We start from the raw sequence: 26,637 nt of genomic DNA, 5'->3' as shown, positions 1-26,637 counted from the left end.
CAAATAGTGAGAAGCTTGAAAAGGCTTAGAAGATGAAATTGTTTTCTTCTATTGTCTGAGTGACAGATCTGTGCATACGGAATGAATGTGCATACAGGTGAAATTACTCTGCCTTAGTCCAAAGGAGACATGTGGTGCAAATAGCTGCCAGCATGTCTTAAAACCTCGCTGCAATGTTCTCAGTGCCTGCAAAGGGGAAAAGTGCTTACGGTAGCTGTAGGTGGCAGGTGGCAATACAAAAAATTTCTGCTTTTCACAGCAGATGCCCATGCAACACTTCAGATTAATGTCCTGCATTAATTCCCATTTAAAGTAAAACAGAGTTTAACCCACTCCTGCTTTACTAGATTTTGCTCCCTGTGAGAAGGTGAGGATGCTTTTCTCCCTTATATGCTTTTTTTGGGTGCTTTTCTGAGCTGCAGGATGAAGCACTACAACAACCCAGACAATTTTTATCCCAGGTGGTGGTGGTAGAAGTTTCTTTAGTAGTTTCCGTACTAGAAACTTGGGGATACTCTGTTGTACAGTGTTTGTGGACTGAGAAGCTGCAAAAAGGCCATGTTACATGTGAAAAATGAAATCCCAGCCCTCGACTGGAGCCTTGGGATGGGCTGGCTGCAGCAGGCCGGCCACAGAAGGACCTTTGCTTCTAGGCAGTAGGATTTCAGGCTCACAGCCTGGAGCAAACTCCTCAAGGTGCAGGACTCCCAGGGACAAGGAGCTCCGTCTCGGGGAGAGAATGAGGGACCTCATCGAACTGGGGATCTGGCACCCCAACCCCAAACTGGCTTTAATAGCGGCAAGGCAACCAGAGCCCTGTGGGGTGCACTGAATCTCGGGCAGCAGTGTGATGCAGAGCTCCCCATTGCGCTGCGTGGACCTAACTGGATTGCATCACGCTGCGCTGCGCTTACATGGATTGTGCCGCACCGCGCATTGCATCTGACTGTATTGTGCTGCACTGCATCGCACCACACGGCACTGCATCGCCCTGCATTGCTCTGCACAGTGCTGCGCTGCTCCCCACCACGCTGCAATCTACCGCCCAGCGCTGCATGCGCTGCACAGTGCTGCGTTGCCCTGCACGCACTGCATTTCTCTGCACACTGCTGTGCTGCGCTGCATCCACTGCGTTGTTGGCACAGCGCTGCATTGACCCCCATGCGCTGCATTGCTCCACGCAGTACTGCGTTGCTCTGCGCTGCGCTCCCTGCACGCACCGCGGTCCTGCCCTGCACCGCTGTGCAGAAGGCTCACCTGCACAGCACTGCGTTGCCCCTGCGAGCACTGCATTACGCTGCATCGCTGCCCTGCAGAATGCTGCACCGCATTGCGTTGCATTGCGTTGTGTTGCGTTGCATTGCGTTGTATTGCGTTGCGTTGCATTGCGTTGCGTTGCCTTGCACTGCGTTGCATTGCGTTGCATTGTATTGCACTGCGCTGCGCTGCGTTGCATTGCGTTGCATTGTATTGCACCGCGCTGCGCTGCGTTGCATTGCGTTGCATTGTATTGCACCGCGCTGCGCTGCGTTGCATTGCGTTGCATTGTATTGCACCGCGCTGCGCTGCGTTGCATTGCGTTGCATTGTATTGCACCGCGCTGCGCTGCGTTGCATTGCGTTGCATTGTATTGCACCGCGCTGCGCTGCGTTGCATTGCGTTGCATTGTATTGCACCGCGCTGCGCTGCGTTGCATTGCGTTGCATTGTATTGCACCGCGCTGCGCTGCGTTGCATTGCGTTGCATTGTATTGCACCGCGCTGCGCTGCGTTGCATTGCGTTGCATTGTATTGCACCGCGCTGCGCTGCGTTGCATTGCGTTGCATTGTATTGCACCGCACTGCGCTGCACGGCGCTTCATCGCACTGCGGCGCGCGCCTTCGCGCGCCCTCCCTCACCTTCACCTCACCTCCTCGCCCCGCTGCCCCGCCCCTCCGCGAGCGGCGCCCAATCAGAGCGCCCGTCGCCTCCGCCCCACCCTCTCCAGCGCTCCCCGCTCTCCTATTGGCGGGGGCCGCTACCAAGGGCGCTGCCTCCATGGCGACGCGGCGGAAGGGTAGTAGAAGATGGCCGCCGAGCCGGGCGGCGGGCGCCCCCGGCCTTACCGGTGTTACCGGCCGCTGCTCGCCGCTTTTACCGCCGCGCTGCTGCTGGGCTGCGGCCGCGCCGCCGGCCTTTCTCCCGCTTCTTCCTCGTCCTGTCAGCACCGCGTGCCCGGCAGCGAGGAGGTGGGGCCGCCGCGGGGGTTCCTCAGGCGGCCCCGGGGGTTGGGGGAGGGCGGGCGAGCGGTCCTGCGTTTCCCGCTCCCGTTGTTGGGTCCGTCCTCTCACGGCTGCTCCGGGCCGAGCCGTGCGGGGTCCGGCCCCGCGCCCCCCCCCCTCCCCGGGTGTGTGGCGTCGGTAGGGGCGGCGGGGTGGTGCGTGAGGAGAAGGGCGGGAAGGTGCTCTCGCAGGCGGCAAGGAGTGAGTGAGGGGCCTGGGAGCGCCGGCCCGTGTGGCTGTCCGGGTGAGCCGCCTAAGCCAGCGGCTTGTTCCTCTCCCGGCCAGGTTGTCTATCAAGTTCCTGTGAAGGAAAATCACGTCTTGAAGAGAAATGTGGATCAACAGCTAAGAATTAAGACTATATACGACAGAAGTGTTGAGGAGTGAGTATAACGTTGTGGCGAATTTTTTTTTTTTCCCTCCGTGTCTGAGAATGGAAATCCTATTAACTAAAGCCTGTTTGGTTTGTTTTGCTCTTTTAAATATAGTTTGCTACCTGAGAAAAGACACCTTATAAAGGTACGTCATACTTGCTTCCCCTTTTTGTTTGGGCATGTTTTATTACACGGATGAAGTTAAGTTTAAGGCCAATTTAATTAAAGTCTTCAAATACCAGCAATTCCATATCCTCTAGTCCAGGAAACCAAGGCTTTGTATGCAGATTTTGCCTCCATTCCAGATACTTTCAATGTTCTGTTGAATGTCATTTGACAGGTGTTTGCTATGTCCCAAGCTGCAAAGGTTTCAGTGAGCAATATGTATGTAGTTTTTAAAGCCTCTTTGAAGCTGTGCATTTAAATTAATACCTGCTCCCTTCTCATTTTGTCGTTCCAATAACAAAACGCAGGAATACTGAAACAAAATATTTCCTAAAGATATTGATAACAATTGAACTTCTTAGAAAGTCCGGATTTTCGCTATTCTGCTGTACCGCAACATCTAGCAAGTTTCATGTAACTTGGCAGTTAATGCTTTTAAGGTGGGTTATGTCTGCACTGCTACTGGGTGACTTTTATTTTTGTTCTATTCAGAACAAACTTTTTCCACAAGCTATATCTTATCTGGAGAAGACATTTCAAGTGCGCAAATCCATGGGTACTATATTACTAAGCAGGTATGTGAAAGTTTGTTGAAAATCACTTGCCATGTTTGATACTTAACATTGCCTTGTATAGTCTTTAAAATAAGAATAGAATGAGAGTGTAAGAAATGCCCTCCTGAATCAGATGAGTCACCTATCTGACCCAGTGGTGGCAGCAGGTGCTATTTAGGGTGAATACCCAAATCTGCCAACCTTCCATGATCAACATCTACATTTGTTATGTCAGAGATTTTAAAGGGTATGCATGCCAGCTATTTCCTTTCACAGGTACCCCCATTTATGAACCTGTTCCTAATCTCTTTCTGAACTTGTGGATACTTCATTAACAACTGGAAATGTTGTGTCTTCCAGAGCAGGATAAATGACATTTCTCACCACTGAAGGGAAGTTACATTAAACACCTGTATTACAGTGTTTCTGGGTGCTGTAAGACTATTTTACAGTTTCTTTTTAAAAATAAAACAGTGCTGACCGTCTTTCATGTTTGATTGAAGGCAGTGTGCAACAAACCAATACTTAAGGAGGAAAGCTGACCCTCACAGATACTGCCGAGCAGCCTGCGCAGGCCATACAAGATGTGGACCGATTATAGTTCCTGAGAAACACCTCCAGGTAAGCTAAGCCATCCAAGTGCTGCTTAACCTTTGAAATGTTATTGTTTGTGGAAATTAATAAAAAAGTTAATATCGCTAACTGTGCATAAGTGACCTGTTTGCAGGAGAGCACTAAGTTTGAGTGGCAGAATAGAACAACTGGAGTTAGTGGGAGTTTCTTTAGTTTATGCTGTTGAACCAAAAGTCAGGTAAAACTGGACTGTTTACTATTCTCCAAGTCTGTGTGGTAATGAACTGTACAGAGAGGATGAGATTCAAAGCTTGTTAAATTGCTACTAGTCACTTCATTATTCACCTTATTCAATGAATCAGGTTTTCACAGAATTAGTAAGTTTTTATTTTTTTAAAGAGATTATCCACCGAGCCAGGAGCATGGTGCAGGAGATGCTTCTAACTTGTTTTCTTGCATGAATTTTTGATTCAACTACAGTATGTGATCAGCAGATTTCTTTCTTTCTCTTGGCTTGAAGTTTCAACTACAGTATTAAAAATGTACCAGATTACATGTGAAATGCAATTGCTACTTATGTATACTCTTTCTGTGAGCCAAATTTTTTTTTTAATTAGTAGGTGCTAATTTCGGGATATCTAGCTTGGCAGGCTTGTTTTGTTGTTTCTTGGGTTTTGTTTCTTTTTTTCCCAAAAGTTGCCACCTTCCTGGTGTCTAATAAATCAAAAGAGCTAGTCATTTGAAAGTTATTCCTTGGCTCTGGTTTTGTTTACTGTTTTCACAGGGACTCTTGTCATCTTCTGCTGTCTTACAATGGGATTTATTTTTTGCTTCAAGCTAATTTAATTTTTTCATGCAAAATTTTGGTCATAGCTAGAGTATATTAATTGTTCTGTTTGAACATTGTCAAAGCAATGCAGGGTGTGCAATGGTAGTGAATGGCTCTGTGGACCCACTGGCTTACCTGACCAAGAAGGGGTTCGAGATGCTGACTTTGTACTTTACGTTAGTGCTCTCACTACTGAAAGGTGTGGCCATGAAAATATCATTGCATATGCAGCCTACTGCCAACTGGAAGCTGAAATGGACAGGCAAGTATTCCCTACGTTACAAACTCTTTTTTTAAATTAAAATTTTGAGTTTTTTAATTGCTTAGATGTGGAGTTTAGTTTTTTGCCTGTTGCATAATACAACAAAGCAAAAGTCATTATTGAAATAGACAAGCACTGTATTTACGTAAAACCACAAAACCATCAAATAGTGCATAACTTGCAAAGCTGAGGCATTTAAGTCAAAGCTAATCCTCCACGGTTACTGCCTAAACTTTATCTCAAGATCTGATTTCTGTTGAAGTGAATGTCATACTTTCACAAATTTAAAGGAGAATGCAAATGGACTCTATTCATGTGGCTCTTGTTTCTAGTTCTGTTGTAGTCATTGTAACAGACACTTTGTACCTCTATACTGTCTTACCTAAATTCAGATCTGTACACTGTTGTCACTAACACCTGTGCAGAATACTGAATACAGCGATTGATCCCATCCCATTCCTCCCCATTTCAACAGTAAACTAGTCATTGTATTGTTAACAGACTAGTTATAAATGATTGGGGGAAGGACTTACTTTTGTTGTTTGGAAGGACTTATTTTTACATTAGTCTCCATTTTCTTTTAAATTTTCTGCATCGTCAAGTGAATATGGTTTGAATTTGCTAGTATTTTACTGAAAACAATTTAATTTTAAAACTGTCTTCCAGGCCAATAGCAGGGTATGCTAACTTGTGTCCAAATATGATTTCAACGCAAGCTCAGGAATTCATTGGCATGTTGTCTACAGTGAAACATGAGATCATCCATGCACTGGTGAGGGTTGATGTTAAAAAATGTGTTTCCCTGAAATTTGTGCCTGCTTCCTCACATACCTCCAGCTTGTTGCAAGAGAAGGATGTTTGGTGGAGGAAAGCTCTTTCTTTGCCGCCTTCAGTTAGTGTGTTAATCACCTTTAAGTGTGGTACTTCCAGCGTACCTGTGGTGGGTGTGATAACTCATGGCATTTGACTTTGTATGTGAAGGTCTTACCAAAGGTTTCTGTGTGCTTGCTTTTTAACTTGAAGGGTTTCTCTGCTGGGCTGTTTGCATTTTATCGTGACGATGATGGAAAACCTTTGACAGCAAGATATGCAGATGGACTCCCTCCTTTTAATGAAAGGTATTTTATTTTTTTGGACCTCTCAGTACTCCCATTGAAGGATGTTTTCACGTTGCCTTTTTAGGACGTATTCTTGCCTGTTGAAAATCCAGCTTGATTCCATTATTAGAATGCTTTGCCTTTATTATGTTCCAACATTGGTGTGTGGTGGTTTTTTAGTCTTTCTTTACGTTGGCATTAAGCAATTTTATTATCCACATATATTACAAACTAAGGCAGCATTTCATTTATCAGGAGGCTTGAAGTTAAGCGTTAAAATTACCCATGCTTAAATTTCTATGCTTACTGAACACTTACTAAATTAAGGCTTGTATTTTCTGTAGTCTGTCTAATGTCAGTGCAGTTCATTTTTAAGACATATATCATTCAAGGTTTATAGATATCCAGAACTGACATTGTGTGCAGTCTGCTGTGTGACTTCTCTGACTTGTTTTTGAATGAACAGTTTGCATTTTTTTTTCTTTGTTTAGTTGATACTGTAGAAATGTTCTTCTAGGGTTTTTTTGGAGGTGGAAGGGTAGAGAGCTTTTGGTTTTGTTCACCTTCCTTTTTATAATAGCAATTCTGAGGATTTTTATTTAATTTCTTACACTTTCAGTTAGAGTAGAAAATATGTCTTGAGTCTACAGACCTCTTTTTAATAATCTTACTTTGGCTTATTAAATCAGAGTTATGTATATAATGAGCACGTATCTTACAAAGGAGAAATGTTGCATAATAAGTTTAAACTAAAGAAAGCATGAGGAAGTATAGAGGTTATTCATGATTCTGTTTCTTACAGAAATAAATCTTTGCACAGTAGTGTGTATTTGTGGGAAAGATTTGTAACCAAAACATTCTTCTTACAGTCTAGGTTTGTATCAGTGGAGCAATAAAGTCGTTCATAAAGCAGTGAGGTTATGGGACGTACGTGGTGGCAAAATGCTGCGCCATGCTGTTCATCTTCTGATAACACCTCGTGTAGTTGTAAGTGTGGATTAACTTAAACTTTTGAACTTTTTATGCCAAGGTTACCATCACATTCTCGAGTCATAAGTGTTTCTTATTCTTTAAGAAGTAATAACCTAACATTTAATACCCTTTTCCTGAAAGTATGGGCCAAAAACTACGTGACTGAGACTGTAATTGGCTGAGAGGGTGTATCTGAAGTAAAGTGGAAAATGGTTGACAGACAGTATGAAATAAATAAATTGACATAGTAAGAGACAATGAAGGGACTGTGAAGTAAACTATAAAAGGGTAAGCAAAACTGATGTTGAACAGATTCCTTAATCCTACTCTTTAGATATTCTCCTGCAGACTTACACACCTAGTATTCCCGTTGCCTTAACAGATAGCGTTGTCACTGCTTGTCTCATTTATAAGCTCATCCTATTTTCTATTTTTCTCTTTAAAAGCATTGTTTTAATCTTTTTCTAATTTTATTGATTACAAAATAATGCAGTTAACACTTTGTCATATTTAAAAAGAAATTCCCCAAGTATTCCCGGAAATCTTTCTTGCTTCCCACACCTCTGACTCTCCCCCCTGCCCCCAACAGAACATATGCTTAAGTGTAATAAATTGGTATTGGAAATAAGGTACAGTGTTAATTGTATTTGGCCACAAATAATATTTTTGTTTGTTTTAAATCTAACACAGTATATAAAGCAAACTTGGTTTAATTATCCCTGTTTTGAAAATTGGCCATGCTGGTCAAACTGTTCAGAGCATTAAAGGTGCTCCTGGGTAGTGCCACACTGGGAAAGGCTGGGCTCCTGGCCATGAGACCACAGCATTGCTGTGATGCCTTTTAAGATTTTGAAATATTTTGCAGAAAATACTTCCCCGTGTAGAACTAGTTGACACATACAGTTTCCTAATAAAAAAAGTGTTTTTTCTCTGAAATGTTTGACAGAGGCAGGGTTGTAGTGCTCCTGCGTTGTGTGGGGTTTTTTGTTTTGTTTTGTTTTTTATATGGTCTTTAGTGTGTACATGCTATTCTCAGCTAGTTCTGTTGCTGTTTTATTCTTGTAAACTTCCGTCATTTATTTCCAGGAGATAAGTAGACAGATTGTTAGGCTTGGTGTCAGGGTACTTGCTGGCTTAGTCAGCCTCCTAGTAGAAGTGTTTCACATTTGGAAGAAAACAAGATGGTAGAAAAGGGAAATGCTGAAATAATTTTAAAAGATAATTCTAGAACATTAGGACTGCATATGGGTATCTGTCTCAATATTTTGAGAGTTTTGTTGAAATGTTTTCTTTCTAGGAAGAAGCTCGAAAACATTTTAATTGTCCAATTCTAGAGGGAATGGAGCTTGAAAATCAAGGTGGCATGGGTACTGAGCTCAATCACTGGGAGAAGAGATTGTTGGAGGTTAGTGCTGATATTAGGAATGGAGGGGCATGTGGGAATGTCTGCTCCCCCCGCCTTTATTTTTAGGTTTATGGTGGTACCTACTGGAGCCTTGAAAATGCACATGTATCAAACCTCACTGAAATATATCACAAACAGTACTGAACTACAAATACTTAAATGTCCAATTTCTAGATAAATCTCTTTACCTTATTGCTAAGTCTCAGAGTATGAGTTTGAGATAAGCTGATTACTAAAAAACTAAATGTCTCTTACTTTTGTCAGGCCTTTCTCCTTTTGAGAAGTTGTGCTGCCTTTTTAGGGGAAAGGGGGTATTCCTTTGAGTCAATTCAGCTTTGTTACCTTCTGCTTCTTATACATCAAATATTTAATCATTCTGTCAGTTAATTATCTTGACTTCACCTTTATTCATGTGCCCTGGGGTTAGCTTTTGCCATCTCTATTCCAGAACCTCATCTGATCAAGGAAACACTTATTTTCCTCCTGGCATTTAAGCCTATTTTTATTTATAGCTTTGTGTTTGGTGATATTTTTGGCAGAGATACATTTTCTAGTTATTGTTGTATGCAGTGAGGTAAGCAAGAACGGAAATGCTTCAGGACAGACCTGCTTGTGGAAGTAATCTTGAAAAATGCGTATTTCTTGAGACCAAAATTGTTAGCTTTTCCTGCTTTTCAGTAACCTTTGGTGTGGAACAGTAGTTTAAAGCCAACTGGAAAGACTGCCATTAGAATGAGGATAATTCTAAGGATTGAATAGGATTAACAAAAAGGAGATTATTACTGGTGTCCTTTCCACCTTTCCAGAGAAAGTTTGTATCTGGAAAGTAACTTGTATAGTTTGGTTTTGGTCTTGATCCAACTCTCATTAAGTACTGTAGAGAGAGCAAATTTGGCGCTACTAAGTCTGCTGGTGGTAACTCCTCCTAACCACGCTAGTGGAGAGGGAAGGCTGGAAAACTACATGTTTTGAAGAAATAATAGAAATGAGATGAATTTCAGTAATAGAAATCTCAGAGTTGTGTAATTAAGGGTGAGTGACTTTTGCTGTAACCCTGAAGTTTATCAGCTGGAAATGACTGAGCGGGAAAAAGGCATGGGTGTTAAATTGCCATTTATAAGATGATTAGGAAACTCCAGGGTGACTGGAGTTGCTCTTCTGGTGTGAACTTGCTTATTTTTAAACAAGATGGAAAATTCCACTGCCACTGTAATAAATCTTCCTTCAGAGTGCTGTGTTCCTTTTAGGCGTGTGTCCTGTGCACCTTGCTCCTGAAAAGGACTACTAGAAATTCTAGGAAAACTAAAAATCAGTCTTGCACAAGAAAATTAAATGAGCTTGGCTTTCATCTTACCACATCTTCTGTCTCCCTTTGGTGTCATTGCTACTGATAAATATGCTAGAAGAAGGAAGAGTTTTATTTTGCCTGAAGAAAAACAAGTACACGTTGGTCATGAATAAGGTTTAGCTGGAATTTGGAATGAGGTTTCTGACTTGTGGAATTCTGAAGCTTTGTAGGATGGAGTGGGGAAGGCAGTTGCACTTTTGATACCTTTTATGAAAGAGGTTGGGATTTGATTGTCAATAGTAAGAAGGGACTGGAAATAAAATGTTTTTTCGTAGGAAGCATTTTCTTACAATAATGATTTTCAGTGGCTTGCTAGTAGTAACTGCTACCTTTCAGAATGAAGCAATGACTGGATCCCATACACAGAATCGAGTCTTTTCCAGGATCACTTTAGCATTGATGGAAGACACAGGGTAAGAATTAATAAGAATGAGTGGTTTTTTTAGTTCATTTGTGTTTGGTTTTCATTGTACTTGATTTTATTTGGAATTGATGCACTTGTGCTTATCCATCTGCAACACAGTTGATAATCTGCATAATTAGCATTAAATTAGACAAGGAGTTATACCTAGTATGTTAATTTTTCTTTATCTCTTTCAAACCCCATCCATTCTTAATCTAGCCTTAAAAAAATTATGCATTGCAATGCATAGTACTGTTCGTAGTGTCTGGTTACTTTTTTCTTAATATAGGTATTGTCTCAATTGCATGCAGTATGTATTGATTATTTTTTCATCTCTTCTTGCAGATAGAAAGCATAAATTGTCTAAAATGTCATCTTTCTGTGTGCATTGTTCCTTTGCAGATCACGATGCATTGCTGTTGAACAAATAAGCAATAAAATTTTCTTTTAGTTCATTGTGACTTTAAAAATAGTGAAATTGTAATATATTTTGTTATAGACAGAAAGGGATGCAGTTTCCCTTTTTCTTCATTTGAAGACCTTAAGGCATAATATGAAGTTCTTTGAACTGCTTTTTTATTAATCAGAACACTAATTTTCAAAGTAACTATATTCTCATTCCAAAATACCTTTACAGCTGGTATAAAGCAAATTACAGCATGGCAGAGAAATTAGATTGGGGACGCAATAAAGGCTGTGACTTTGTAATGAAGAGCTGTAAATTCTGGATCGACCAAAAGAGACAAAAGTAAGAATACAGTCTGTTTAAAAAAAATAAAGAAGAAACCCTGCTGCTTGTTTATATTTGTCCTTCAAATGCAACTCAGTAAAAAGAAGTAGAGGTAGATACAGATTAACAAGGAGTGCTGTCCTGAGAACCTTCAGAATGCACAGGAAGGAGCGCACCAAATGTATTAAGGGGAGAAGCATCCCACCCAGTAAATACAGAGCTAAACATCTTAGGCTGTAGAATGCATTTATACTATAAGAGGGCTATGCTTTAGAGAAGAGGGGAGGGACTTAATTTAAAAGTGTTTGCTTTGTAATTTTGTACCTTTTAATTGAAAATGCAGCCTGTGTCATTTTGCGTTACTGGATTGTACTTAAAGCAACAGAAGGGGATGATGGGCATCTTCAAAACAAAGCCTTCCTTGTTTGTTCGTTACAATGCTCATAAATTTCTAGGGCACAGCTGCAAGTGGGCCTGTTTTGCTTGTATGTTTTTTTTTCTTTAAAGTTTACAAAGTGATGTCATTAAAACTAAATAGGTGAGTGCATTTTAACCTTGTTTGCTGGCTTGATATTCTTTAAATTAGAAAGGTCATAACCAGACAAATAACAATAATTAGCCTCCAGAGAAGAAGTCAGTTCTTCTTTGTGTGATTGACCGAGTGTGGGGGAGAGTGGGAACAGACAGTCTTGACAGATTGCTTAGTTAAACTATGAAAAGCAGTTAAAGTGATCTAATGTGATTTTTATTCTTTTTTTTTTTTTTTTCTTCGAGGAGGCAATTAATCAGTCCATACTGCGACACTTTGAGGAGTAATCCTTTGCAGTTAACCTGCAGACAGGACCAAAGAGCAGTAGCAGTGTGCAACTTGCAGAAGTTTCCAAAGCAGTTACCTCAGGAATATCAGGTATAATGGATCTTACTTTACCAAATAACTAAGTTGTTTCATTCTTGTGCATTACAGCCAGGTGATTATATTTGTTTCATTTTTTTCTTCTGAATGAGTAGACAAGAATGGCTATTGTGAAAAATGTCTGTTTAGTTTATTATAAGGAGTCTGGAGACTGAAAAAAAGCCTTGTGATCTTAATAAAACAATAAGGATGTCGCTTGGCCATCTAGCGAAATATAAGATGGAAATGTTGCTGTATAACAGAAGTCCCCCAGAAAGTTTTGTTTGAGGTATTTCTTCACCCAGTCTGCTGCCTTGTGTCACTGCACACTAAGAAATTTGTTCTGTTTCATCTCAGAGAATGCTATGATTGCAAAGGAGGGGCAGGGAAAGGGGTGGGGAATGATATGTGCAAATGTGAATCTCTCTGCATTATTTATATACTTCTGGCTCATCTGGTTCATGGGTATTGCAAGTTGCTGTTTATAGCATTCTTGAGTAGTAATAGTTGATGTTCTTACAGATGTAATGATTGGTTCTATTTAAAAAACAGTTGTACGCATGTCTTTGCACAAACTGCTTCACTACCTATTTTGTTTTGTAGTATTTTGACAATCTTAATGGAGTACCAGCAGAAGAATTGCCTTATTACGGTGGCTCAGTAGAAATTGCTGACTATTGTCCCTTTAGTCAAGAATTCAGTTGGCATTTAAGTGGTGAATTTCAACGCAGCTCGGACTGTAGAATAATTGAAAACCAACCAGGTCAGTTTTCAGGACTTCAGTATTGTATTTAAAAGACTACCTTTGTTAATCTGGAATGGACTTGCTATACATCCAAACTAAATGGATGTGAAATTAGTTTTACACTACTAGCTGTGTAAAAGCTGGGCTGAGGTGAGAAGCACAGCACAACCACCTTGTACGCCTAGGAAGCAAACACATCTAATACAAGAACTGCATAAAAACTGAACAGAAATTGACCCCAAATGATCCAAATATAAGACAAAGGGTGGGGGTGGGTTGGTTGGTTGTTTTTTGAGTCTCTGAAAAATGATTCCACTTTCCACCTTTATAGGTTTTTTGTTCAAGGCAAGGAGCTTTGCAAATTACCAGAACATGGGTATGTCTCCTAGGGTAGTGCATGAATGTTCAATATTGTGGAGCTCCAGAATGCTGTAGGATATTACCTATCTGTGCAGTTGTCTAAAAAAACAAAGAAAGAAACAATCTCTGCCCTCAAGCCACCAGAGCCAGCACTCCCTGGGGGCAAACGTAACCACATAGTTCTGATGGAAAGTGCTTGGTTTTTTGTTTTTGTTTTTTTTAATCTTGGGTTTCTTCCCACTTTATCAATTTGGGTATTATGCTGTCTTGAATATAATGATTAACAGTCTGAAAGATTCCAAAAGTAAGCCTTGAATTGCATGTGGAGACACTGACTAATTATAGCATATTAAGTTGATGTGGACTTTCTATTCTGCTAGTAAGTTGCAATTCAGTATGTTCTTTCTACCTTAGATCCTACCAAAAACTATGGTGCAGAGAAATATGGACCAAACTCTGTATGTCTTATTCAGAAATCTGCTTTTGTCATGGAACAGTGCAGGAGGAAACTCAGCTACCCTGACTGGGGTAGTGGATGTTATCAAGTAAGTATGTGTTGGGGTTTTATTTTTATTTTTTTAAAATAACACTAAAGGGAAAAGTCAGGCATAAAATGTAGGCTATGACTGTTAGAACTTTGCATCTGGACACTTGTCCTTGTTTTGGCAGGGATAGAGTTGATTTTCTTTCTGGTAGCTGGTATAGTGTTATGTTTCGGATTTAGTATGAGAAGAATGTTGATAACACACTGATGTTTTCAGTTGTTGCTAAGTAGTGTCCTTTTTGGCATCCAATGTGGGGTCCAAAGGGTTGAGATAATGACAGATCTGACCAGAGTGTGTTAAAACAAATTTGTTATAAGCATTCATTATATTAGTTTAATAGTTGCTGGTCACAATGTTGCTTTATTGGCTCTTAGAGTTGTGGCACTCGTTCTTAGAGTTGTGTTATGTATCACCTTGCTTGCTGTATATAGTCCCTGTGCTGCTGCTTATCATCCGTGGGAGGTGGATTAAGGTTTTTGCTTTGCTGTACTGTGTAACACTGGCTTATGGTATGATAAAATTATTGGTTGTGGGACTAATCCGGTATTTGTACTCAGCATTGTCATCGCCTCTATACTTTGGGAGCCATCTGTCGGAAACTATTAATAATTACACCCTTTACCTTTTCTCCTCCGAGGGCCAATCTATGGGCAAGACACCTTTCTTTACCTTCCCCTTCTCCTCCAGGCTAATTACTATAGTGTTTGAGAATTTTGAAAATTTTGCATTTCCTTGGGATGTTGAAACCAGCATGGTCTTGCTAGGAGCTAGTGTGTTCCTGAATGGGGTTCAGGTCTTGTTTAGGGTTAAACAACTATTTAAGAATATCACCCAGAGATCTGCCCAGAGGCTGCATAATTATGAGTGGCAGGGTGTGTGGCATAGAATGGGCAAGTACCTAGGACAGTGGGCATGTCCAGTGTTTTGGAACTTTACCCTGAACAAGTGCGGAATCTGGAAAAACTAGTAAAGTATTTGAAAAAAGTATGCTCTCACCCTGGCAATTCCAGAGAGAGACAAATCACTGCAATGTGCTGGGGCCCGGCCCATGTCTACCAAGCCCTGTTCAACACTATTCAGTACCCTCAAGGGGAAGAGAATGTCTCTGGATCTGACAGCAGAACGACAGGCGTGGCAGTTACTCCAACCCCTGCGACAGGCACTGCAGCTGAACCAGAGAACCAACCTGTGCCAGTATCAGTCTCCCGAATGCAGAAGAAATACACCAAAAAATCAGTTTGCTTAGTAAGGGATGAAGATGAACCAGGGTCATCATGAGAACAGGAGGAAGAGGCGGAACCAGAGGTAATCACCTGATCGCAATCCCTGAGCGAGCTGCGGGATATGCAACAAGATTTCAGCTGTCAACCAGGTGAGCACGTTATTACCTGGCTGCTCTGATGCTGGGACAATGGGGCTAGTAGCCTGGAACTAGAGGGTAGGGAAGCCAAGCAGCTGGGATCACTTTCTAGGGAAGGTGGCACTGGCAAGGCAATCAGAAAAGGGACGCAAGCCCTCAGCCTCTGGAGGTGACTCCTGTCAAGAGTGAAGGAAAGGTACCCCTTCAAGGAAGATGTTATATGTCAACCAGGCAAGTTGACCACTGTGGAGAGAGGTATCCAGTACCTGAGGGAACTAGCCATGCTAGAGATGATTTTTTTTATCACCCAGACAACGTGCAATTACCCAGAGATCCAGATGAAGTCCAATGCACATGACGCACGTGGCAGAAGTTTGTATGGAGCACACCATTGTCGTATGTCAACCCATTTCCAGTACTGACCTGGAAAGACAAACAGGCACCAATGGTGGGTGAAAGAATGTAGTATGCAGTATGAAGAAAATCTCTATTCCTCCCTATAAGCCTGTGCTCAGCTGTGGAAAAACTGTCCAAAAAGTCTGAAAAACTGACCAAACTGATCGAAAAGTCATATTCCCCACCAGTATGGACCAGTATCTCAGCTATTAGGAGTGAGCATTCCTCTTCTCAAGACAGAGAATATAGAAGGTACACACCATAGGATACCCTGTGGTTTTACCTGCGTGACCATGGAGAGGACATGAGGAAGTGGGATGGAAAACCTACCTTGACCCTAGATGCACGGGTATATGAGTTGTGAGGAAAAACATCCACAAAAGGGGATTCTTCTGTGCTGCTGCAGTTTCCAGACAGAGTAGAAGGGCTGATCTTACTTCTGATCCTCCTGAAGGGATTTCTAAGTCAGTTTTACAAGAAGTGAGTGACGAATACTCTGACCGGGATTAGAGGGGCTCTGCCTCCAGCCAGGGGGAGGAAAGGGACAACAGGGTTTATTAAATTGTGTGGATTTGATGGCCTGGCACATTAGACCCATAGGAGTACAAGGCTCTAGTAGACACCGGTGCACAGTGTACTCTAATGCCATCAAGTTATAAAGGGGCAGAACCCATCCGTATTTCTGGTGTGACAGGGGGATCCCAACAGTTAACTGTTTTGGAGGCTGAAGTAAGCCTAAAGGGGAATGAGTGGCAGAAACACCCCATTGTGACTGGCCCAGAGGCTCCGTGCATCCTTGGCATAGACTACCTCAGGAGAGGGTATTTTAAGGACCCAGAGGGGTACTGGTGGGCTTTTGGTATAGGTGCATTGGAGACGGAGGGAATTAAACAGCTGCCTGCCCTGCCTGGTCTCTCTCAAGACCCTTCGATTGTGGGGTTGCTGAGGGTTGAAGAACAAGTGCCAGTTGCTACCACAATGGTGCACTGGCGTCAATATCACATGAACTGAGATTCCCTGATTCCCATCTATAAGCTGATTCACTGACTGGAGAGCCAAGGAGTGATCAGTAAAACTCACTCCCTCTTTAATAGTCCCATATGGCCAGTGTGAAAGTCTGATGGAGAGTGGAGACTAACAGTTGACTGTTGTGGCCTGAATGAAGTGCTGCCGTGCCAGACTAGAACTTCAATATGAACTGGAGTCAAAGGCAGCCAAGTGGTATGCCACAATTGATATTACTAATGCATTTTTCTCAATCCCTCTGGCAGCAGAGTGCTGGCCACAGTTTGCTTTTACTTGGCGGGGCGTCCAGTACACCTGGAATTGACTGCCCCAGGGATGGAAACATAGCCCTGCCATTTACATGGACTAATCCAGCCTGCACTGGAAAAGGGTGAAGCTCTGGAACACCTGCAATACATTGATGACATCATTGTATGGGGCAACACAGCAGAAGAAGTTTTTGGGAAAGGGAAGAAAATAATCCAAATCCTCCTGAAAGCTGGTTTTGCCATAAAACAAAGTAAGGTCAGGGGACCTGCACAGGAGATCCAGTTTTTAGGAATAAAATGGCAGGATGGATGTTGTCAGATCCCGATGGATGTCATTAACAAAATAACAGATATGTCTCCACTGACTAGTAAGAAGGAAACACAAGCTTTCTAAGGTGTTGTGGTTTTTTGGGGAATGCATATTTCACATTAAAGTCTGGTTGTAAGCCATGTCTATCAAGTCACTTGGAAGAAGAATGATTTTAAATGGGGTTCTGAGCAACAACAAATGTTTGAACAAATTAAATGGGGGATTGTTCATGCAGTAGCCCTTTGGCCAGTCTGGACAGGATGAGGTGTTAAAAATCTGCTCTATACCGCAGCTGGGGAAAATGGCCCTACCTGGAGTCTGTGGCAGAAAGCACCTGGGGAGACCTGAGGCTGACCCCTAGGGTTTTGGAGTAGGGGATATTGAGGATCTGAGGCTCGCTATACTCCAACTGAAAAAGAGACATTGGCAGCATATGAAGGAGTTTGAGCTGCCTCAGAAGTTGTTGGTACTGAAACACAGCTCCTCTTAGCACCCCAACTGCTGGCGCTGGGCTGGATGTTCAATGGGAAGATTCCCTCTACACATCATGCAACTGATGTCTTGTGGAGTAAGTAGGTTGCACTAATCACACAAAGAGCTCGCATAGGAAATCCCAGTCACCCAGGAATTTTGGAAGTGGTCACGGCCTGGCCAGAAGGCAAAGATTTTGGAATGTTGCCAGAGGAGGAGGTGGTGCATGCTGAAGAGGCCCCACTGTATAATAAACTGCCAGAAAATGAGAGACAGTATGCCCTGTTTACTGATGGGGTCCTGTCATATTGTGGGAAAGCATTGGAGGTGGAAGGCTGCTGTATGGAGTCCTATATGACAAGTCGCAGAAACTGCTGAAGGAGAAGGTGAATCGAGTCAGTTTGCAGAGGTGAAAGCCATCCAGCTAGCGTTAAACATTGCTGAATGAGAAAAGTGGCCAGTGATGGATGGTGGCAAATGCCCTGTGGGGGTGGTTACAGCCGTGGAAGCAGAGCAACTGGCAGCGCAGAGGTAAACCCATCTGGGCTGCCACACTGTGGCAAGATATTGTGTCCTGGCTAGAGAATCTGGTTGTAAAAGTACATCACATAGATGCTCACGTACCCAGGAGTCAGGTCACTGAAGAGCACCAAAACAACAAGCAGGTGGATCAGGCTGCCAAGATTGAAGTGGCTCAGGTGGACCTGGACTGGCAACATAAGGGTGAGCTATTTATGGCTTGGTGGGCCCATGACACCTCAGGCCATTAGGGAAGAGATGCAACATATAGATGGGCTTGTGATGGAGGGGTGGACTTGACCATGGATACTATTGCACAAGTTATCCATGAATGTGAAACATGTGCTGTGATTAAGCAAGCCAAGTGGTTAAAGCCCCTGTGGTATGGAGGGCAATGGCTGAAATATAAATCTGGGGAGGCCTGGCAGATTAACTATATCACATTCCCACAAACCCACCAATGCAAGTGCCATGTGCTTACAATGGTGGAAGCAACCGGCTGGCTGAAAAAATATCCCATGCCCCATGCCACCGCCTGGAACACCATCCTGGGCCTTGAAAAGCAAGTCTTATGGTGACAAGGTACCCCAGAAAGAATTGAGTCAGACAACAGGACTCATTTCTGAAACAGCCTCAGGGACGCTTGGGCCAAAGAGCATGGCATTGAGTGGGTATATCACATCCCCTATCGTGCACCATCATCCGGCAAAATCAAACAATACAATGGACAGTTAAAGACTACGTTGAAAGCAAGGGGTGGTGGAACCTTCAAACATTGGGATATGCATTTAGCAAAAGCCCCCTGGTTAGTCAACACCAGAGGATCTGCCAATTGGGCTGGCCCTGCCCAGTCAGAACTCTTACGTACTGGAGAAGGGGATAAAGTCCCTGTAGCGCACATTAAAAAAACCAAACATGTTAGAGAAGACAGTCTGTGTTACTCCTGCCTCAGGCAAATGCAGACCCATTTGTGGGATTGCTTTTGCTCAAGGATCTGGTGGGTGATGTGAAAGGACGGGGAGTTCCGATGTATGCCTCAAGGGGATTTGATTTTTAGGTGAGACTAGCCAATAAATTAAATTGTATGATATTAATTGCTATATAACCCTGCCACTGTATGTCATCATTACTATATATTTTATATGCTGTAGCAATGGTATTACAGTAAGGCTCACTTAGATTAAGGAAGAATAAACTTTGATAAAATGAAGTGATTGAGTGAAGTGCAGTAGTGATGGAACCAGAACTGACTCCAGCATGCAACAGTCCACCACTACACAGCATCCTCCTGCTGTGTCCAATGTCTACCCACTCACCACACCCTACTGAAGCCCAATCCCACTCTGCCAAGTGAGCGGATTTTGCACCATCCCTCCTGCCAGAAAGACTGGTATGACAGATGGAGCCCAGTCATGGTCTAAATGAACTCAATGGACATTTCATAGGAGTGGCCTGTAGACTAAGTGAATGATAATCTGTGTGTGTGTGTGTGTGTGTGTATGTATATATGTGTGTATATATATATATATATAAAGGACAGGAGAGGTGATGGTGATTAGTTGGGATGTATTGGAAAGTATGGGACCTGAACATGATGTAAATGGTATAGAATAAGAGGTGGATACTCTCCTGGTTTTGGCTGGGATAGAGTTAACTTTCTTTCTAGTAGCTGCTATAGTGCTATGGTTTGGATTCAGTATGAGAAGAATGTTGATAACACACTGATGTTTTCAATTGTTGCTGAGTAGTGTTTAGACTAAGGCAAGGATTTTTCAGCTTCTCATGCCCAGCCAGCAAGAAGGCTGGAGGGGCACAAGAAGTTGGGAGGGGACACAGCCAGGGCAGCTGACCCAAACTGGCCAAAGGGGTATTCCAGACCATGTGGTGTCATGTCCAGTATATAAACTGGGGGGAGTTGGCCAGGACAGGGATCGCTGCTCAGGAACTAACTGGGCATTGGTTGGTGAGTGGTGAACAATTGCATTGTGCATCACTTGTTTTATATATTCCAATTCTTTTATTACTATCATTGTAATTTTATTATTATTATAATTTTTATTTTCTTCCTTTTCTTTCCTTTTTATTTTCTTTCTTTCCTATTAAACTGTCTTTATCTCAATCCATGAGTTTTACTTTTTTTCCCCCAATTCTTTCCCCCGTCCCACTGGGTGGGGGGGAAGTGAGCAAGAGGCTGCATGGTGCTCCGTTGCTGGCTGGGGTTAAATCACGACAACACTGTGTATGATCTTCTCTGAATTAAATCACTAGATTATATGATATGCTTTGAAAATAAATATCTTCCAACCGTAAGCCTGTAGTTTAGATCACGCATCCAGTTAAGTGTGTGACCACTGGGATGCCTTGTGTGTTACTTCCAGTCTTGCTAGGGACTTCATCTGTCTTATCCCTGTAACACTTTCTCCACAGCTAAGTAGGAATACTTACGTTGGAATTTTCTGTAGTTGAAGCTTAATGTTAATTAGTCACTCTGGTTTTTCAAAGGTGGAAAGCACTATGCATGTCACTTATTTTTTCGTTATCCTTCTCTTCAAGACTATCTCACTAAAGGAGTCACTTCCATCAGCAGCAGAACTCTAAAAAAGTAGTCATTAGCAGAAGCCGAATTTTACTCGTTCTCAGTTGATGATCTGCATGATTGCACAAAAAGAGTACAGTCAATGCTTTAAAGCATTCTTGAACCAAATAGTTGCTCTGAGTGCATTAAAATACTTAGAATTAATTTATGATACCAGATGTTTTTTGGTGTTTGCTGAATACTAGGTGTTTATTGAATGTAGTATTTACTTATTGAAAGAGCCTCCAACCCCCAAAACACATTTCTGATAAATCGTAATACAGACTTGACTTTTATTCTTTTATTTTAAGGTTTCTTGTTCTCCACAAGGGCTGCATGTTTGGGTCAAGGACACTGTGTACTTGTGCAGCCGCTCAGGTCAGGTATTAACTGTGAGCATTCAGATGAATGGTTGGATGCATGTTGGGAATCTGATTTGCCCAGCCTGTTTGGACTTCTGTGACTCCTGTCCCCCAGAGCGGGATCCTCCAGCTTCTAACTTAACAAGAGCTGCACCAATTGGTAAGTTGCTTTATGATTTGCTGAAGTGAAACTTAATATTAACCTTTGAAAATTCTAAAGGTTTGTGTTGGCTCTGACTGTTAGGGAACTGGAAAGGAGAGCCATAGCCTGGCTATTCTAAGATCCTAGGCATAAGAGTTAAAGGAAGGTGGCAAAGGTGCCCTGCTTTTTGCTGTGCAGTCATGCTTTTGTTTCCAGGATCAGGATAGTGGCTAACATAGGAGAAATGTGTCTGAAATATAACTAGTTCATGTCATGTTTCCTTCTGGTAATGGTCCCAGAAATCTAGCCTTAGCCTTAGCACCTTACCAGAAAACCTGGTCTGTGTTTTGAAGGCTGTGTCATTTTTATCACCTCCAAAATTATCACCTTGGTGGAAAGTGAGTTCTCGCTTGTATAAATTCCCATTGACAATGTTAATGCTGTAATCTAGAACATGAAAGATAGGTGTCAGTTTGCTTTTTGAAGGAGGAAAAAAAACCTAATTTACTGACTACCAGTTAATTTTTTGTCAAGAACAGGTGGCTTTTTAAACAGCCAATTGATGAAAGAGAGCAGTCTTTACATTATTTTGCACTAGTGGCTTGTTTTTAAGCCTTTAACTAATTCTTTAATTGTTGGATGTGCTGTCTCTACTGCAGTTTTCAAGGAAAAAATAAACCTGTTTACTTACACGCTTGATTCTTTTTTCAAAGTGGTGCACTTGGGTTTACTTGTACCATTTCAAATAGTTTTGTTTTGTCTCTGAGATGGCAACATTTCAATTGTTGGTGGAATGACTTCTCTAAGTTAGATTTTAGCACGAGAAGGCTGTAACCTAGGAGATTCGCATCTTCTAGCATTTATTTGAATTCATGCTTGGTGTTTCTCACACATGCACACACGTGTGTGTATGTATGTATTGTAAAAGTTTTTTATCTGTGCAAGTTTATATTTATGCTTGTGGTTTTCTTAAGCCTCGTGGCTGTGTGATTACCTACCATACCATATGGACAAACTCCCTGACTCATGTATTGGGTTTGGTGTTGTGTCCCCCTGCCCTCCCCTCCTCCCCCGTTTTTTTGTTTTGTTTTGTTTTGTTTTGTTTTTTCCTCTCCAGCTTGGTATTTTGTGGCTTGGGTTTTAATATGACTTACAGCCATACAGATCAAAAGTAGACCTAAAACAGTCTTTTAAGAGTCTTTGGTTTTGAAATGCTGCTTCTCCCCAGTCATGTCATAGGGAACTTCCTGTTCTTTTCTTGCAATACTGATAAATTTTTCTCATTTGTTCTCCTAATTGCTGTTAGTGAAGTAATGCAGAAAATTATTTATTTATAAAACGAATAATCATGTTACTTGGTTGGTATGAATTCCTAGGCTTGAAAGCTAGAATAAATCAGTGCAGACTACTGCAAATATGTTTTTGCTCTTCGGTGTTTTTTAGTGTTCTATTTATTATATTAGCTTCTCTTTAAATATAAAATTTATAAGCTTTATGGTGTTTTGTTTTTTATTTTAGACTTATGCTCCTGCTCATCTAGCCTGGTTGTAACCCTTTGGCTATTGATGGCTAACTTAATTCCCCTGCTAACAGGATTATTTCTCTGCGCATAGAGTTAAGCATGGGGCAAGAAGATGTTCCAGAATGATATACCATCATGTTGCACTCCTTATTGTGGAGCGTTGAGTTTTTTTGTCTCTGCAGGCAGCTGTCTTCTGCTGAACCTCGTCTCTCCTGGCAAGTATTGGTGCAGACGGTAGTCAGGGAGGTACTGATAAAAGCAGTTTGAGAGGAGGAAAATTTACCTTGTCATCTCAATAAGTGCCAGTATTTTTCTGAATTGCAACCTTTGATTTTTCTGACGCAGTAACAAGATCCACTATGCCAACTGTGTTAGACTACCTGGCAACTTGGTCAAGATTTGAAATGAGAACTCTTCTGTAATAGAACTGAAGGTTGTTTTTTTTGTTACGTCCTCTGTGTGACTGGTAGCAAAGCATCCTCAAACTGGAAATATACCTCAGTGGTTTAGTCAAAAGCCATGTAAAAATCAGTTGTCATTACTGCTAATAATGCAGGCCTAAACAGGTGTGGGAATTTTTTTGTTTGTTTTGTCAATTCTTACAATTTATGGGGGGAAGAAATAATTTAATGGGATAGATCAGTGGTTGGCAGTTGTCTCCACAACTGGATTCTGCAGCTTGGAGGCTTCTCAGAAGTCATGCTAGTTTGTGGTAAAGGGGCTAATTCTTGGGGTTTGCTTAAACCTTCCTATGTGCACAAAGTGGAATTTCAGACTGGTGACCAAAACAACTGTCTAGAAATCCCATTCTCATTTAGCATGTGCCAGTTCTACTGTGAAAATTAATACATCAAATGTTTGAATATTCTCAGAGCAATTTGCTAGGCAAATGCAGTACTGACACCCAGTCTGTAAAATTGCGATAGGTTTTCTGATTATTTTTAGTTTTGTTGGTTTGTTTCTTAAATAATGGCATTATTATTTTTTAAATAGTATGAACCTAAATGCAGCTGTTCTCACTTTTTGTTGAAGGCCAAACCAGTAGCAATGGCAGCTTACAGGACCATATTGACTTCTCTAGACCAAAAACTATATCGAATGTGTAAAGACAAGTCTAATCTTAGTCCAAATACTATGGATTATTTGAGTATTTGTAATAAGTTAGAGAATCAGACATTTTGAACCACACGAGGGCACACCTTGGTACAAAATTAATCACTTGATGGACAAGACATATGAGGAAGAAAATGAGCAAAATTTGTCTTGCTAAGGACAGCTGCTCTATAGGACACTTGTAAGGATGTTTTTATTTGTTTCTGACTATATAATGTGTTACAAATAATCCTTTTTGGAGTAAAAGAAACTTTTATGTGGTCCATTCCATTGTCTGTCCTGTTAGGATAGTTTTCATTCCTGGAAAAGTATTAAACTTGAGGGAGCAGGTGTGCCCAGTGCACTAAAAAAATACAAGTATAGGGAGAAGGATGACGTTACTCTGCTTCTTAAGTGTGCTGTGATGTTAGAATTGTCAGTGACTAGATCCTTTGCTAAAATGAAAGGTAGGAGGATGGAAGCGGTATGGAGTAAAATTTATTTAGCTACAATTAAACTTGTTTAATAATACGACTTCTATTGTAATTGTAAGAAAATCTTTGTGCCTACTGGACTTGTTTTATTTTAATTTAAAGAAACTCTTCTGACACTGCTGAGGTAAATGAGCTGCAACCTAAAACTGTCTGAAGGCATCACAGTTGAGAGAGTACCCTGCACTGGGCTAGTTCCCCTTCTTAACTGCAGGTTAAGTTTGCTTTGAATTATACAAGGCCTAGGCTAGCCTTAAACAGGTGTTTCTGAGAAGCAATACAAATTAGGAATCAAATGTTTGAAATGTGTACAAGTTTGAATTAAGAAACACTTAGATTAGTAAGTGAACGCTGATTACTTTAATATATGCACAGTCAACAGTAGGTGTAAATTTATTCCTTGAAAACATAAAGGTTTGAGAATACATCTTGGGTCCCAGAGGTTGATATTGTATTTTGTCTGTTGTGCAATAATACAGTTTAAATGGTATCACTCAACAACAATGCTTTTGATACTTGAAAAGAAATCTTTCTTACTGTGAGATATTTGCACTGTCTGAACTTTCTGGTTAACTTTATAACTGTCAAACTTTTTTACTGGTGTTAATTTATTGTGCTTGGTATTTGATATGCTAGTCTCCTGTCTGTGTAAGTGTGAAATTTGTCATATTTAAGTGAATATTTTTATCTTCTACACAGTTGTTTATCTTGAGGGCTTTTCTTCTTTTATTCTCTCTTCCTGAGAATTAACTGAAAGATGGCTTAAAAAGTCAATGCTTACCTACTTCTGAATTGTATGCGTTAATTAAAGAAAGAGGCTGTATTGCATTGTACCTACAGGGAAAAATCTGTCTGCCTGTCAGAGCTCTTGTGGTCAGATTCACGGGTACCTGCTGAGTAGCTGCATCAGTGAATCCAGTGAAGTAAAACTATTACTGCCTTAATAATCTGAGATTTCAGTCGTAATTTCTTGATGTGCAGCCCTTCAACTGACTGTGAACTGCAGAACTGGACGTGACTTTGGGGAGTGGCCGGGGGGGAAGGTACTTTAGTAGGCAAAATACAACATGTTGTATCCTGTCAGTGCGTTAGCAGCTGTAGCTGTATCGGAATGGCCAAGAAATGTGTCAAGTTCAATTTAAAGTGAGAATGAATTAGTGACTGTCAAAAAGAATATTTGAGTAAAACTGACTACCTCAGTTCTGTTTGTCTTTGACTTTAGCTTCTAGCCTGCTGTGAACTTCCAAATCTTAAGATGAATTAAGTAAAAACACGTCTCAGGTTTTTAAGAGCAAAATAAATACAGTAGGAAGCATAAGCCATTTCTGAGCGTACAACACAGCTAAAATTGTAGCTTAAACCAATCAGTTATGTAGCCTTAAGTGTAGTTTCCTGTGTAAAAGTTGGTATTGGTTTTAAACAAGTACAAAGTTTGCAGGCAGCTACTTTAGGTGTCCTGACCATATTGTGGCAAGTCCATCCTATTGCATCTCTTACATGTGAAAATTTTGAAATATAGCCCAAATAAGCCTTTGTTTTCACCAGAGTAGACCAGCAGGAGCCCTGGAAATAGTGCAAAGAGATAAATGAGTTAGCTTGTCTGTAGCAGAAACATTTTCAGTATATCATGTCCATATTAATGCTTGAAGTTTTTTTTAAATTAAGCATGTTTGCTTATGGAAGTAAATTAGTCTTGCGGTCTTTTTTTTACCCTGGTAGTTCAAATCTATAGCATTTCAATTAGTAGCTGAGGCGGGTCATACTTCAGGAATACATTTTTCTAGTGTTTCAAATAATTACAAGGAGGAAGGATAGCTTTTGGCTGGAGTATGCAGCAAGTAAAATTACACTGAAAAGTAGGGAATTCATTCCTCTTGAAATGAGTTGAGGTCTTGGGAGACTGTCACGGCCTTGGATGTAGGTTAATTACCAAAACAGAATTTTGACCCCCATTAATTGACTGTCAGTCCAATGCAACTCATTCTTTCTGCTGAGCACTAGTAAATTAGGAAGACTGATGTCATTTAAGAGCTGACATATCCACAATCCCTTACAAGGGAAAGTTGCTTTTAAATCTTCTTGTCCTGCAAATCTTTCTGCTTGAATATATTTCAGTAGAGAGGGAGGCGTATGTCCTTTCTTTCCCACATTTCCTCAGAGTGACTTTCAGCCAGCTGAGCAGGTCGAGTCTTTCCCCTGCAAGATTTAACAACCAGCTTTTTCTTGGCCGAATGTGTCGCTCTTCAGGAGTTGGGTCTATTTGTATATTAAATAATGTGAACTTACACTACCAGACTTCCAAAGTGAGAATGTTGCCTTTTTAATGTGAACCTTACCTTGGAGATAAAACAACTGTTTTGAGAGAACTGGCCAACCTTGAACATGTGTTTCCTATTTTGTTATGGAATGTAAATATAGAACAAACTATTTTACATAGAGTTTGACTGGATTGAGATATAAGGGCTAATTTTTGTTATTTATGGAGTAAAAATTTCCTTATTTTACTGTGCAAAAAGTATGTTATACAAAAGAAGAGAAAATGGTTCATCAATAAAATGTCTATAGAAAATTGACTCTTCTTGTCCGTGTCTTTGAGAGCTGACAACTA

At 41.2% G+C, this 26,637-nt stretch overlaps 1 protein-coding gene across 3 annotated transcripts; it reads left to right on the top strand.

The window, feature by feature from the left end:
* Positions 1-8: 8 nt before the first annotated feature.
* Positions 9-26,631, top strand: LMLN (leishmanolysin like peptidase). 3 transcript variants are annotated; one of them, XM_075028840.1, is made up of 17 exons: positions 9-97; positions 2,547-2,644; positions 2,750-2,780; positions 3,293-3,375; positions 3,858-3,975; positions 4,840-5,018; positions 5,685-5,790; positions 6,042-6,136; positions 6,985-7,102; positions 8,385-8,492; positions 10,177-10,253; positions 10,881-10,991; positions 11,748-11,880; positions 12,469-12,628; positions 13,385-13,515; positions 20,732-20,942; positions 22,443-26,573. In XM_075028840.1, the coding sequence occupies exons 1-17, from the start codon at positions 86-88 to the stop codon at positions 22,535-22,537; spliced, it is 1,866 nt and encodes a 621-aa protein (XP_074884941.1). In that variant the 5' UTR covers positions 9-85; the 3' UTR covers positions 22,538-26,573. The 3 variants fall into 3 exon arrangements, with proteins under 3 accessions (XP_074884941.1, XP_074884940.1, XP_074884942.1); XM_075028839.1 differs by lacking the exon at positions 9-97 and adding an exon at positions 2,067-2,228; XM_075028841.1 differs by lacking the exons at positions 9-97; positions 2,750-2,780 and having other exon boundaries at positions 2,582-2,644; positions 22,443-26,631.
* The last annotated feature ends 6 nt before the right edge of the window (positions 26,632-26,637 follow it).

This window comes from Buteo buteo, chromosome 5 (genome assembly GCF_964188355.1).
Source record: "Buteo buteo chromosome 5, bButBut1.hap1.1, whole genome shotgun sequence".
Lineage (NCBI taxonomy): Eukaryota > Metazoa > Chordata > Aves > Accipitriformes > Accipitridae > Buteo > Buteo buteo.
The sequence above is the reverse complement of the archived record's forward strand: the minus strand, read 5'-3'. Positions and strand labels throughout refer to the sequence as shown.

Bases quoted from the DNA above. Each gene is read 5' to 3' on its own strand.
- LMLN (XM_075028839.1), top strand. From the start codon at position 2,067: ATGGCCGCCGAGCCGGGCGGCGGGCGCCCCCGGCCTTACCGGTGTTAC. The intron at 3,976-4,839 runs GTAAGCTAAGCC...ACATTGTCAAAG, and splicing joins TTCCTGAGAAACACCTCCAG to CAATGCAGGGTGTGCAATGG. The intron at 20,943-22,442 runs GTAAGTTGCTTT...TTTTTATTTTAG, and splicing joins AACAAGAGCTGCACCAATTG to ACTTATGCTCCTGCTCATCT.